This window comes from Nomia melanderi, chromosome 1 (assembly GCF_051020985.1).
Source record: "Nomia melanderi isolate GNS246 chromosome 1, iyNomMela1, whole genome shotgun sequence".
In the NCBI taxonomy this organism is placed as follows: Eukaryota; Metazoa; Arthropoda; class Insecta; order Hymenoptera; family Halictidae; genus Nomia; species Nomia melanderi.
Genome location: NC_134999.1, coordinates 9,298,208 through 9,312,720, shown reverse-complemented (window position 1 = coordinate 9,312,720; position 14,513 = coordinate 9,298,208). Strand labels below are relative to the sequence as shown.

The 14,513-nt window shown below is 31.9% G+C and overlaps 1 protein-coding gene across 7 annotated transcripts in view; it reads left to right on the top strand.

Moving 5' to 3' along the window:
• Positions 1-1,184: 1,184 nt before the first annotated feature.
• Positions 1,185-14,513, top strand: part of nAChRalpha4 (nicotinic acetylcholine receptor alpha4) — a 252,998-nt gene continuing 239,669 nt past the window's right edge. For 3 of the 7 annotated variants that reach the window (XM_076370226.1, XM_076370254.1, XM_076370255.1), the window contains exons 1-2: positions 1,185-1,318; positions 13,949-14,235. In XM_076370226.1, the coding sequence (XP_076226341.1) occupies positions 14,029-14,235 (207 nt within the window). In that variant the 5' untranslated portion in view covers positions 1,185-1,318; positions 13,949-14,028. Of the gene's footprint in view, positions 1,319-2,794; positions 3,052-13,948; positions 14,236-14,513 lie in introns of those variants that run through there. The other 4 variants (XM_076370236.1, XM_031988358.2, XM_076370243.1 and 1 more) reach the window with 4 other exon arrangements.

Below are 14,513 nucleotides of genomic sequence, written 5' to 3'. Positions count from 1 at the left end.
ACAGGTATTATTGATAATTCTCCATTGTATATTTTCTGTTGGAATCAGTCGGGTACAGAATTATTAGCTTGTGCCAATTAATTACATTGAATAATTATTGAAAATGAGTCATACTAAACCATCGCTCACGTTTGTTACCATTAATATAAGTGGAAATAACCAGTAATGGATAGACATATGAGGTAATGGGTATTTAATAGAATGCGTGTTTATTTAATTTGCAATATGAATATATTCAAAATTGAAGCTTCAATGGATGAATTTCTACATAAAATAAGTTTCACATCTACGGATACCTGTAGAATGATGACACTTTAGATTTTATTATTCCTCGTGTGTTTAATTCTGCATTATAGAATCATTAACCATTTTGAAATTATCAATTTTTAATACTGTGTGAGAAATGTAGCAGTTATATTTTTAAATTGTCAGATTCTTATTTTAAATTAAATGGTAAAGTTAGATGATTTATGAACCTTGGTTGAATAATTGTTGAAATCGTGGTAACGATTTCAAAGAGAGTTGAACAAACATGAATATTACACAATTCTTTAAAATTCAAATTAAATATTACTCTTCTGTTATCAATTGTTATAGTTTAAAGAAAACATAGCCATAAGATAAGCCTAGAATTTATCTCCTTTTCTAATAAACTATTAACAATAAAGTAGTTCCAATTTCAATTACAGTTGAGAAAGAAATCATAAGGCAAGGGATTAAGTTTACGATCAGGGACGGACTGCAATGGAGGGATTAAAAATGTTCTCACTACATAAACGAATTCATCCGCCCTTCACCCTACATCAAATAGAAACAAGCTGTAGCTACTATATAAATCCAGTAACGACTCTCCGCACTCTCATCCTATTATCCCCATTTCCACCAATTTATCGATTCGATCGGATTGTTTACACGGATCGAATGAAAGGGCGAGGGAGCGAGGAAAAAAAAGGCGCCCGTCCCAAACAAGGAGGCCCTTCGTGGGCGGAGCGTCAGGTTTTTTCCATCTGGCGTCTTGCGGACAACTATACCAATGTCTCGCCTCGCGTGCACCGTGTAAATCGCCTCTCTGCGCGCGCAGAAGTGGTCCAGATTCCCCAGACCCCGAAGTCTCCCTCACCCTTCGTTTCGGTTGGGGTTCCCCTGGTTTTCTGGTACGTGTGCGTACCCAGTGGCGCCGCCACGGGCGAAATCCTTCAACTCCGGACCAGAGGAGTCTTCACCCCGTTGGGTTCAGTCGTGGGTGCAGTGCGTAAGGGTGTGCAGCGGTCACGGAAGCTGCTTGAAGACCGGCGTGGCCTGAGCGCGCGAGGGTTAGGTCAGTGTCAAATTGTCAACCGTGAAACCCGCAACTTTTCACGCATGATTTTTCACTACGTAACGGGCTGGCTATGGGATTCTGATGGCCGCGGCGGGTAGTTGCAGTTGCACATCCCTCGAGGATCTCCGAGGATTATGTTTGTGTATTGACTACACTGGTGATGAGAAGTTGGGGAAGAGTTCGAGAGTTTGGGATCGCTTATTTTTGTGTGGAGAGTGACCTTGGAGCTTCATTTTTTTTTCGAGAAGGAGGAGGAAGAGGTGGAGGAGGAATACATGGAGAGGGATGTTGGAAATGACGGGCAGAGGGTGGTTCGTTAGGAACGTAAACAGAAGCAGATTTTAGAGCTTTTAAACGAATTCTAGTTGATGTCGTTTGTAAATATGATGCTGTACAACCGAGTTGTACGGTTTCTGATGTGTTGAGCATTCGATTATGAATTGAGAACCGTGAAATCTTGGGAATCGGATTTTTTATTTGAACGATGATTATGTTCTATTGAAATTTAAAGATTTATCGGATATGAGAGAATGTAACGTGCAAGGTATTCTAGTGAGACTAATTTGTAAATATAAACAAAAGAATGACGGTTTGATAGTATGACTTTATTATCTTTTATGAGGCTTTTAATGTGATATTATGGAATTATTAATTATGATATTTAGCATTGTTAAAATTGATTAATTTTTAATACTGGCGATGTTTATTCAGATATATACATATAGATGTGGACTTGTAGACATTTATTAAACTATATAAATCTTTTAATTTAATAATGTATTGCAAATTTTTGAATTAAAAATTTCTACATTTTTCAGTTTCAGATAAAATTTTGTTAAAATTAATATTTTATATTATTTATAATTTATATAATTTTTATTTCTACAGAAATGATTTCTTGGGCGAATCGGAGACTAACAGTATAACATTTTATTTGACATTTACATATTTCTGCACAGATTTTACTTGGTTATATAATAGAAAAAATTGTTATGTTTCATTTTAACGTAATTTCAAACATTTTTGAGATTTAAGTATGGTTTAGAAATATAATTGGTCTGATTTTATGAAAAAGTTATTGAAAAGTACTGTTGACAAATTTTTTCCTTGGGGGCTTAAAAAGAATTAATAGTATCATTAAAAATGTAAAAGTAATATGGTTCTTATAAATCAGTTCTTTAATCTTCCTTTTATCGATCTTCTAATGATAATTAATCATTCTCCTTACAAAAAAATATTTTCTTGATGATTTCGAAATAAAAATTAATTTTGCATATATTTTTGTATATTCTTCATCGCCATAAACACACAATATACATAATATATATGTATAACGATACAATCATACACTTTTTTCTACACAATTGTAATTAATAAAAATTATAATAACCAGCTGTTATACTTTTATATCGAAAAATAATAAGGAAGTTTATTTTTGATTTATCATTTGAATGTTCTAAAATGCATAACTAGGAAAAATAACTTTAAGCTATATTATATTTTACTTTACTGCCTTTGGTGAACTACGAACATTAGCAGTGGTTTGAAACTTTCGAACATGTAGTGTATGCACGAATTATGTTGTTAGTGAAACTAGTGTTCACGTGAAAATTGTTACACCAATTGATCGAACGTGAATTAATAGATTGTCTGGGAAGTTCGTGACGTTTCTGACGCGAGGACTTTATGAGACCATCCGCTCATCATTGGACACTAATTGTAACATTCAGGTATACAATGTGAACCACGTAACTTGATCAACTTCATTATACCCACTATTAATGGATGAAATTAATTAAAATTTTTCTCATTCCGGATAGTTCACCTTAATCAGACTAATAACTATCATTATTTTAGAGTAATTGTTCTGTACTTAATATTCCGTGAGATACTCGACTCAGTAATAATTACATTATTCCAGTATTATTAGAAACATTTTCGATTCTCTACGGAAACTTCTCTTACGAAAATTTTCTCTCATTTTTAACAATTTCTTTAACTATATATTTCATTGACATACAACATAAAATGTTAATTGAATTTCTAAATTTATCATTCATAAATAGTAACTGAATTCGTTATCAAAGTAATAATACAAAAATTATCATTTGTTATCAATGAGAATAATAATGTCACTTTCAAAATTTTCATTTTAAAAATAATTTTAACATTCTGTTGTTTGATAACTAAAACCGAATTATCTAGTACAATCGCAAATTTTCGTTCAGCAATGCGAGCATCGAATCTACATTTGCGTTAAGTACACAAGGTGGCGTTAAGTACATGAGAGGAGGAGATATTTCAAAGGGTGAATGTGTGACGTAGCGAAATCCTTTCCATCGTGATTATATTTTGGATACTGTTAACATTAGTATCTCTAAGTCAGACATTTTTCAGTTATTCCCAATTCATTCAAAGATAGAAATCATTGTCATATCAAAAATTCAACATTAAAAACTATTTAAAAATCACACCCATTCCCAAAATACACATTACATAAACATTATCACGAAGCACCTCATCACCGGTATATAACGTATCCCTGAATAAATCGACGCTAATTTGGTATCAGACAATTAACATCAAAACTATCATAGAACTTCAGCCGTATCATTCCAAGAATATCGTAAAATGATTGCCAGTTGCTTCAAATAAATTATCAATTTCAAAGAGGAAATTCAATTATGAATGTTGGATAAACCTAAAATAATATCGAAAAACAAGAAATTATTTTATACATATTTTAACGTTCCAATTGTTTTTTATGTGTCCTTGGCAATGAGACTAATGGTTAGAGTGATAAGGGTTAACATCAAAAAATCTTGTAATTTCATTTTGTTTCAAACTATATATTCCCTTTATCATCGACTGGGGAAGGGGTTGAAGTATTCATTACCGAGTATTTTCTCGCACGACTGTACGCGAAGGGACGAAGAACGAAGGCGTGGATGTTAAGGATTCGGTGGTGTGCGACGACGACGACGGTGGAAAAGATTCTCTCCACCCCGTCCACCCCATCCCCACCCCCCGTTTTTCTTTTAGAAAGAAGGTCACCTTTTCTGAAGGGGCCACGATTATCCAAAATAAAATATCGTTGACCCAGTTAGCGCCGTAAAAGTAATTAGACATTCGCGGTCTGGCTATGTAGGGAGACCAAGTAGGGGCGAGCATAGGCGAGAGAGCGGAGTGTTGATCGATCCTTGGTCGTTGGTGAGCGCATGCACACACGATCCATCGTAAATTCACGTTTCCACTTGTGTATCAGTGCGTGCGGTGACATCCGCTTGAAATACGACACGCGGAACACCCATTCGAGAGCTGCGATGCCTCGAAGAGGAGCGAATTTAGTCTCTTACGGGTCGTTCAAATCCCTGGTCATAGCTGGGACAAATAATTGCGGGAGTCTACCATCGACAATTCGCATTCGTTGCCCCCCTTTCCGTGCGACGTGTAGCCGAAAACTCATAACAGCCGGAACTGGTGAAAAATTGTTGTCACGCGACACAACGCTGCAACTGTTTACCGTGGTGCAGGGATGTATTGAGTGCCGTTGGTCTTACGATCTTCTATTCATACCGTGACGAATGAAACATTGTTTAACAACTTACCTCTTGCCCTATGATTTACTTCCCAACTATGAACGATATAACTACTTTACCATTAATAATTTAGTGAACAAAGCGGAAAATTCTGGCCATATTCTACACCTTCGTTTGCTTTAATGTATTATTAATTGTTGATAACAGAAGAATAATGCTCAATTTGAATTAGAAAAAGTTGAATAATATTTGTGCTTGTCAAATTCTCTTTATGATCTTCACCACGAGTATGACACCTTATGAGGCAAGAGATCACCACTAGTTGTACCGAAAACTGGTCGAATGAATGCTTTGGAAGAATGTTTTGAAATACTGTTAGTGAAATTTCTACAATTCATTTGAATTTTGATATAGAAGATAATATGTCGTTTTTACAAAATGATGATCGGTTTTTGTGAATTAGTTGGTAAACAGTGAAAGTTTTTATTCATTTCTGTGTTTAATGAAAGGATTCCTTTTCTAATACAGTTTGTAATTTCATTTATATTCTAACTTTTTCGAATGATTCTATTGTGTATGTTACCGACGTATTTTCTTTCGTACTTCGAGTTGATATATAAAATTTCATCTTTCCAAATGTTATCACATTATCAAATTTTTCTGAAATTTATCTATATTTAACATTCTATCAATTTGACGGATATTATATTCCATAAGCATTATTTGGTAAAAATTTACGTCGCATTTCGTTGCTAAAATTATAGGAATGCGTCTTCCAATTCTCTGATTTTGAAGCTCCAATTTTCAAAATACATGTGAGTGAACATCTGTTTTTCTAGAGACAATACAATAGAGAGTACAATAAACGACCGTATATCTGGTGTTAATTATTCGTTTGATGCATATAGAATTGCAGTTGGAGAAGAGGTTTTCCAATTCATTACATTTCATTTAATCAAAATACATTCCACCGTTTCGTACATATTCTTGTCAACGAACAATAACCAGTATCCTTTGATGAGACCGATCTATGGAATGCTCGTTTTAGCGACTCTTCATCTGTGAGTTGTTTATCCCGTTTAAAGGTATCCAAATTATTGAATGGAGGTGCACACTGCGTATGTAGGAGAACTTCGTATTCCAGTTGTTGCGTTTTTTGTACTGTTATTTATGCAATGCGAGGTTTAGTGTTGTTCTATCATTAAATTACGGACTTCCAATGCAAGTTGTATTTTTTTGAATTTGCATTATTGTGTTTATTGTGTTATAAATTCTTGAAAGTGTCAGTTACAGAAATTCACTTATACTCAATCACAACAAGAACTTTCGTTTGTTAAAATCCACTATTAGTCACTTGTTCAGTTACTTAATTATTCTATTTAAGAAAGACTTTTAATTTGCTATCAACGTAAGTCGTTTTGGAATGCTACTGAAAATTCATAACAAAAGTTTATTGGAAATTGAAATTATTTCTGTGACTTTTTCTTATTTAATTTTTAATCGTATTTGCTTTTCCATCAGTTTACTTTTGAATTATTTAAGGTACTCAGAATATTAGAAACTAGAAGGTCAGTTTTCAATTTCACTTTAGAAAATTATTATTAGCGGAAATGTTACAGGTTTATATTTATTGAATTCCTGCCGTTAAAATAATTTACAAAAACATGGGTTTTCGTAAATATTTACAGTTAAATACAAAATATAAGTGGATACATTTCGTTAATCGAAATTCCATTTTTCTTTACACGAATTAAATTTTGGACACAACAACCATACTTAAATTAGATAATCCAATTGCGTAAACATTTTATAACAAATTAGAACAGTCTTCAAAATAACCGTTAAATAAAGGTTCTCGCTGAAACAGCTACGATGGATCGAAATGTCATAGTCGGAGGAGATATTGGCCAATATCTATTCCCATTCTCGTATCTCTTTGAATATTGGTTCCATATGTGTTCTAAATCAGTTTTGAATCGATTCGCTTACGAACTATAGAGAGCTATTGAGACTGTTAGATATTATTGCTAGATACCATTATACGTGTGAGTATATTTTTTCAGAAATTATTGTAAGGAAATATAAATTCAAAAATTATTTACGTAGTAGTCAAAAATTTTTTAAATATTATTCGATTTAGATACTGTTATTTATAATAGCTAAAAAGCTTCGAAGTAGAATGTATTTTTTTACACGTTTCTCAAACCATCGATAGTTAAACCGTTAAAACCTTTAAAGAACACTATCAAGTGTTAAGTAATAACGAAATAATTTTTCTTACAATACTGTAGAAAATATACATTTAATTTAATATTGAGTAACACCTTTCATTCGGGCTACTCATTCAGTGCACTTGAATTTTTTCACGGTTCATGACAATTTAAGTAATTTCGTAACGTATTACTACTGACTGCTCTAATTATTATTTATTATATGATTTTTAATTACTTACGGTGAACATATGAATAGCATTTTAATAAAATATAGTTTTATTCCGTTTGAATGAAACAAATCATTTTTACGTATAATACTATACAACAATTTTTATAAAAAATTGAAATATTTTCAATCATAATATACATAAACCGTTTACATATTTACTATTTCATATAATTGTACGTGTTCTGTAATTAACCAATTGTATACTGCATAAAAACGTATTTTTACGTGTCCCGCATACAAACAACGTCAGGCGAAAAACGTTGCTTTACGTGACCCGCATGCGAGGTGTTGGCATAGAAATATAAGAAACAATAGAAATTCTTTGCGTTCATCAGTGATATGTGAAGCAGGGACAGTCGAGTTGTAGAAGATTGTTTTACAGACTGTACTATGCTCAACTTGTGGTAACAGATATAAACAAATATCTAATGTGGTTTTTATACCCAAACTCGCGGCGCAAGCTTTAAACTGAATCGGATAAATCTAAATATTGTTTACTTTTTCTTAATATAAATTAAGTATTACTTCTGTATCTTCGATTCGAAATTTACCTTCCTTATTTATCTATGTTTCGTATAAACGAAATATTAGCTGACTATTACCAATCTTTAACATTTAGAGTAAACGTAGAGTTGAAGTATGAAATTCTTTTCTTTTACTAATACACTATTAACGATAACTATTAACGATACAACAGTTTTATGAGGCATAATTGTGAAACGAATCATAGGACAAGCTTAATTTTAACAAGGTTAATTTAAACTTATCAAACAAAATAAACACACAACGTAAAACTAACACGACAAATATAAATATTAGAATACAGGAAGTGCAAATTTAGTACAACAGTTGTGCATGAGACGAGAATTTGCAGTAAATAACAATGCAAATTATTTGACGTTTCGACGTTTGATAGATTATTGTGTACTCGTGCAAATACATCTTTGAAATTAACAAGTGATTAATATTTGACGTCAGTATCAACAGTAGCGATTGCTGTTCCTCTTATATTTTTTAACTACTTGTCTTAAGATTTCTTTCATAACTGCTCTAGGTAGGATAATTTTGTCACTGATAATTTACTGAAAAACAAAGAAGTCTGAATTCATCTATATCCATCTTCACTTCAGAACATAACAATTAATAACAGAAAACGAGAATTTAATCTGAACTCAAAGTAGTTGAATGACGTTTCATTTTTTCAACTTTCTTTCAAGAATCTTCTCACGAGTCTGACTCGGTATTGCATGGCAAGGGGTTAACGCGCGAATATTTTGTTTATATCTGGTGCCTCGACTCGTTGAACGTACTGTAGGTATTCACTTAGTTTCTTCCGACGGTGTTGTCAACTCCCGTTAATTTGCCTGCATATGTATGGTTGCAGCGAGGGGTGGGTACTTAAAGGGGGAATATTTTTTCTTTGTGAACTCTCTAAAAACATTGCTCTGGGAAGTTATATATAGAAAACTACAGTAGAACATCCAACAACGTGATTACGAAATTATTGAAAAATAACGATAAAAATAATTATAAAAGTAAAATTCTTCATAAGAAAATGATACAAGTAAAAAAAGAAGTTGGACCAGAAACAAACAAGAGAATTTAATGCTAAATTTAACGGAAAAGTGCAATATGTGAAGTAACAACCTTAGGACAAAATTCGTTAAATATGAAATTAAAAACAAAAGAAGTGGAATAGTGTTACTAGGTATATCGCAATCGAATTTTCGCAAAGATCCGTGACACTCGAACGGTTAAAGTTTGATTCGATTCGTTTTTCAAAGGAAATAAATAATACCTATCGATTTCCGTGTATACTCGATAGGAACACATTGAAATTTCTCAGATAAGAATTTATTATCTAAGTAGAAGGACCATTGTGATAATCCTAATTCTAACACCGATGAGTGGTTCACCGAGACTAATCAGACAAGCTGCATAACGATCGTTGAAAATCGGATTAAACGCTGTCAGATATAGGCAGGAATTTACATCCGGCGGTTATCTCGTCGAATTGCGTCGTACTTTCCTATAATGGCCTTCCGCGAGATACGCGAATCAATCAGTCGTTGGTCGATTCGCGATGTATCGCTTCGGAAATGATGGGCTCAGCACTTCGTTGTCCTCTAATAGTCGACGCCTGCGCCCATATCTGCCTCTGCTTACGAGAAACATTAACCCCTTGTCCCATGATTTATTTTTCAACTGAGCTTTATAAAACACAAATAACTGGCTAAAAAATAAAGGTAAACAAGTTAGTCGATAAATTTTTCTCACAAGAGAAGTTATCGAAGTCAGAAATTAATAAAATTAAGAAACTTTGTGTGTAAATAGAGTAAGTCAAACCCAATACATTGCAATTTCTGTTCGCGCTGTATTTACTTTGAAGGGGTGAACCCACCCCTTGAAAAAAATTCTAAAAGTTTTCTTCCCTTGGATTACCTTGAGAACGATAAGAGAAAGCGAAAAAAACTTTTATTTTTAATAATCTTGCAAGGAAAATATAAATTCTAGATATATATTTTGTTGTAAAATTCGATTAATATAATAAGAATGGTATTCATATGTATAAAATTAAATAAAAAATTTACATGTGATTGAATGTTATGTAGTTCTTGTTTAATCTCTTGATTCGCGTGAAATGTTCATATAGGAAATCCTGTATCATAGTTTGGATACTTTTCTGATCTACGATGTTATAATTTAACTTTAGAGTAGATATTAAACTTTTATGTCAAACATTATGATATTTTCACTGCAAGAAAACTTATTTTTTAAAAGTATTCCTGAACATATAAGCAACTATAAATAAACTTTTTTAAAAAATTTTGATGAGTGATATAATAAACTTGGCCTTAATTTTGTACGTTAAAACTCATTTTGATGCTTGTTTCAAAAAAATTTTGGAATATCAATTACGCTTTCTTGGAAAAAATAGAAACCATAATTTGGAGAAAGATTGATCTTCAAAAATATATTACATTTTAATTACTTTATTAGTAGTATTTAACAAGTTAATGGTATACAATGATTGTATTCGCTTTGATCAGGACCGTTATTAATTACAACAATATTGCTTAGTAATCTTAACGGTTAACCGATAAATTCATTACACTTTAACGAGCACTTTGTGATATATCAAATTGTATATTCAAAGACATAATTGTAAAATTAATAACCCTTCTGTTATTTTAAAGTTAGTGGACAATGTAGCACACAGCATAAAACTTAATCCATTTTACGACTATAATATTACTATAATTTACTCTCAAATATGTTATAAAAAATTACTCTTTTTATATTCTTGCTAAAAATTCAAAACCAGTTTAATACAATGTCATAATACATTTATAAATGTAATATAAAGCTCTATAAACTCATTCTTATGATTCTTGATCTTGCCGTGTGTTAATTAATTAATGAAACACGAATTCAGTTGATAATTTTTAATGCACCCTTCATTTTAAAGTAATGAACAGAGTTCATCGAGATTAAACAAAAGGAATGAAAAGAAAGCGCGCAAAGTGTCTCTGACGATCTATCGTTGGAAGATGAAAATTGGATGTGTAGCGTGCTCCGGATTTTAATTTAACTTCATTTATCGCACATCGGTTCCGTGTTAATGTATATTAAGAGAGTTGCTGTAATCGTATTTTCCGAGACATTAAAAAGCTATTAATACTGTCGTGGAGCTTACATTAAGTTCCAAGACATCCATTTTCTTCTAAGTGAACATCCATGGTTCATAAAATGCATTACATAAAACTAAAAAAAAATCGTTGCAAATGAAATAGAAATTGCTTTTTCAAAATGTTATTCCATTCATCTTATAATTTATTATTTTAGCTTATATAATTAGCACGAGTCGTTGGTCTAGTATTAGTACAATATATCATTTAATGATTGTTAAATTAAATTGCATTTGCAATTATAATGCATGATTATTTATTGAAATAAAATTCTCCAACTTTTGTAGTTTTCTGTAAGAAATAATAAAAGATCTTGATGTTTTGAACAACTGTGTCCCATGAAATATGGGTATAATTTATTATACTGTGACTACGGTGCATAATTCTATTTTATTGATACGTTTAGTCCCAGGTGAGAAGAGTTTGTTACAAAACACAATAGTAATGTCAATTTTAAGTAATCCTCGCATTTCCTTTCGCTCGATGACCCAATCTGTTTGCGCGGCATGTTAAAGCTGAAGATAATTGCTCCGCGTGTCTCTTCATTAAACCTTAATTCACCATTTCTGGAATGTTTCTTGGTGCACTACCGAAGACAGATACCACTATTATGTCTTTCGAGAAACTTAATTCCTATATGGGTTATTATTCTTTTCAAAAGCAGTTACTCTGATATTTTTACGATCAGTACAGAGATATTGTTCTCGTGTGATCTAACGCTTTGTGAGAACCTGCTTAGTCCTCTGGATGGACTCCATATTCTTCGCATTAACTATTTAGGTTGTGATCAAGAAATAAAGCCGATATCTTTATAATTGAATTGGCAAGGAAAATATTACTGTAATTTCTGGGGGAAAGCTAGGCTTCTTTTTTATATAAGTTTAGATGACTTAACCGGCTTAATAATCTTTATATTCTTTCATTTATGTTGACAAAATAAAATATATTTTAAATAAACTTTATTTAAATAACTCATTCTTATAGTTGGAGGATATTTATTTAGTAAATTATGTCTAAAGAAGGAAATATTTTAAACGGATAAATTTCATTTCTTTAACCAGTTTATGAGAGATTGAAAGAGATCGATATAAACAAAAAATTGTTATCGATTACAAATAATAAATACTTTGAATTTTGGCGCGCGTTTTGAACACTTTTAACATATTTCTTACAGCTTTTAGATTAATTTTTCAAATACTGTTATCTTTTACTATTTCTTAAAATTGTTATTATTTTTCCTTCATCCATTTTTTAATATTTATTTCTTCTCTTTTGCGAGAATTCTTTACACATATCTTTTGTTATCTCAATTATCTCCTGTTTGAAATGATCTTGTTTCATATATGTTTTCAAGTTTGTTATTGTGTTGATATGACTAAGATTTCATTAATTTATACTTTTCCAGTTCATTGATTGTTACAAATTGTTTTTACTAAAGTTAGGTCAATACATCTACGATACTTCCCTTACAAACTTTAAGCTCTCATTTTTTTCCGACACCTTACGAGCTGTGCTGAATTCTACTTTAGTTGATTGCGATTCAAACTGTTCCTGTTCTTCTTTTATGTCGTCTTTATTTATAGGTGATCGGAAACAGGTACTGAAATTTCGAAATGGTGCTCGTAGATTAATAATAGACTTAAGAGAGGAGCATGTTAATGCAATTGCATGCATAAAACGGCTGCGTTGCATTGAATGTCCAGCTATCTTTGGCGTTGAGTATCATTGATGATACCTCACATTCCAATAAAATATATTATTTTGTTTATGAACAGAGAAAATAGTCTAATTTTTATAATTAGCTGAAAATATTCGAAGAAATTGGTGTATGAGTGGTCTTTTATTTATTTTAATGATTGTTTAAATATTTTAATTGCTCTTAATGCTTTATATATATATATATAGTTTTACCTAAGACGGTTTACAAGTTGATTTTCTATAAAAAAAATTGAAATATAAGTGAACGTACATGTAAAATTTATAATTTTTAATTTCATTACTTTTTAATTCAATCGTAATTTAAAAATCGCAGAAAAATGTCCTCTTCTAAGGAAAATATTATTTTAAAAGTTGAATCTAGCGTCTACCGGTCCCGGTTCGCGATCGCTTCGCGCCTTTTTCTTTGCAGTGTCACCGTAGAAATTGTACGTGCGGTCAGAGTTCGTCTTTCGTGTTCGTCGTTCGCTCTAATTCGCGGTTCCCTGATGTCTGCGCTTAACAGATTGTGTAATTATGAGTATGTAACTAAAAATTCATGAGCATTATATCACGTCAAGTAGACATTTATTACATTTTATTTTAATCTTCCAATCACATTATCTAGTGCCGCAATTAAGTAATTTTAGGAAAAGTACAATAAAAATATGACAACACCTTATGGATATAACAATATTGATAAGTTAAGCTCGAACAATTAACCAGCAAGCTATTTTTGCTATATTTGAGATATATTCATTCATAAATCGACTATTTGAATACATTATCCAGAAACATAATACGTGTTTCTCTTATCCAAAACCTAGCATAATATTTGCTTAAAGTATCATGTAACAGGTGATTAATTGTAATTTAATAATTTAATGAAACTAAAGTTTATAAAATATATACCTTTGTAGTGTACCAATATATTTTAACGGAATCACACAATTTATATAAATGTTTAAAATAAATTGAGGTAAAATTACCAGTAATAAACCAGTTAAGGCTGTAAGAACATCATATTTATGCCATAACTATAAATATAAACAAAAACACAAACACAAACACAAACATAAACATATATGTATATAAATATAAATATGCTTCTTTATAAATGTAAATATTTATATTACCTTAACTATATAGTAATTCATATAAATATTTATACAATCTCAACTGGTTTGTTGATGGTACACCTATCTTACCAATGTAAAATTACAATCGAATTAATCTTAATTGTATTTTTTCATATGTTACAGATTTGTGATTCGCGGTTCGTGTCGAGGGAGGGTTAAAGGGGTGACGCGTGTGTCGATCATAGTGGAGGAATCAGGGGACCATGATGCCCCCCATAATAGGGGAAACACTTCGCGTATGGTTTCTCTCGGCTTTAGTGGTACATGGTGCTGTCGCTGGCAATCCCGATGCCAAACGTCTTTACGACGATCTTCTATCTAATTACAATAAATTAGTGCGCCCCGTAGTGAACACGTCGGACGTGCTGCGCGTGTGCATCAAATTGAAACTGTCACAGCTCATCGATGTGGTGAGTACTTACTATTATTTATTTCAATGATTCACGGAATCTCGAGGAAAGTTTAATGAAAATAACAATCCCCGATTACGAAATGCATATTTAATTAGTGGCCACACGAACGATCATCATACATACACGTAGTGATTATTAATCATTTGCAACTGAGAATGAACGACGATTAAATTGATGGTTTTCACTGGCGGTGGATGCTGATTAAATCAATGATTATTGTTTAGCGATTTAACAATTTAGATACACATTAGCGTGCCAATTTAAATGGTCGCAGT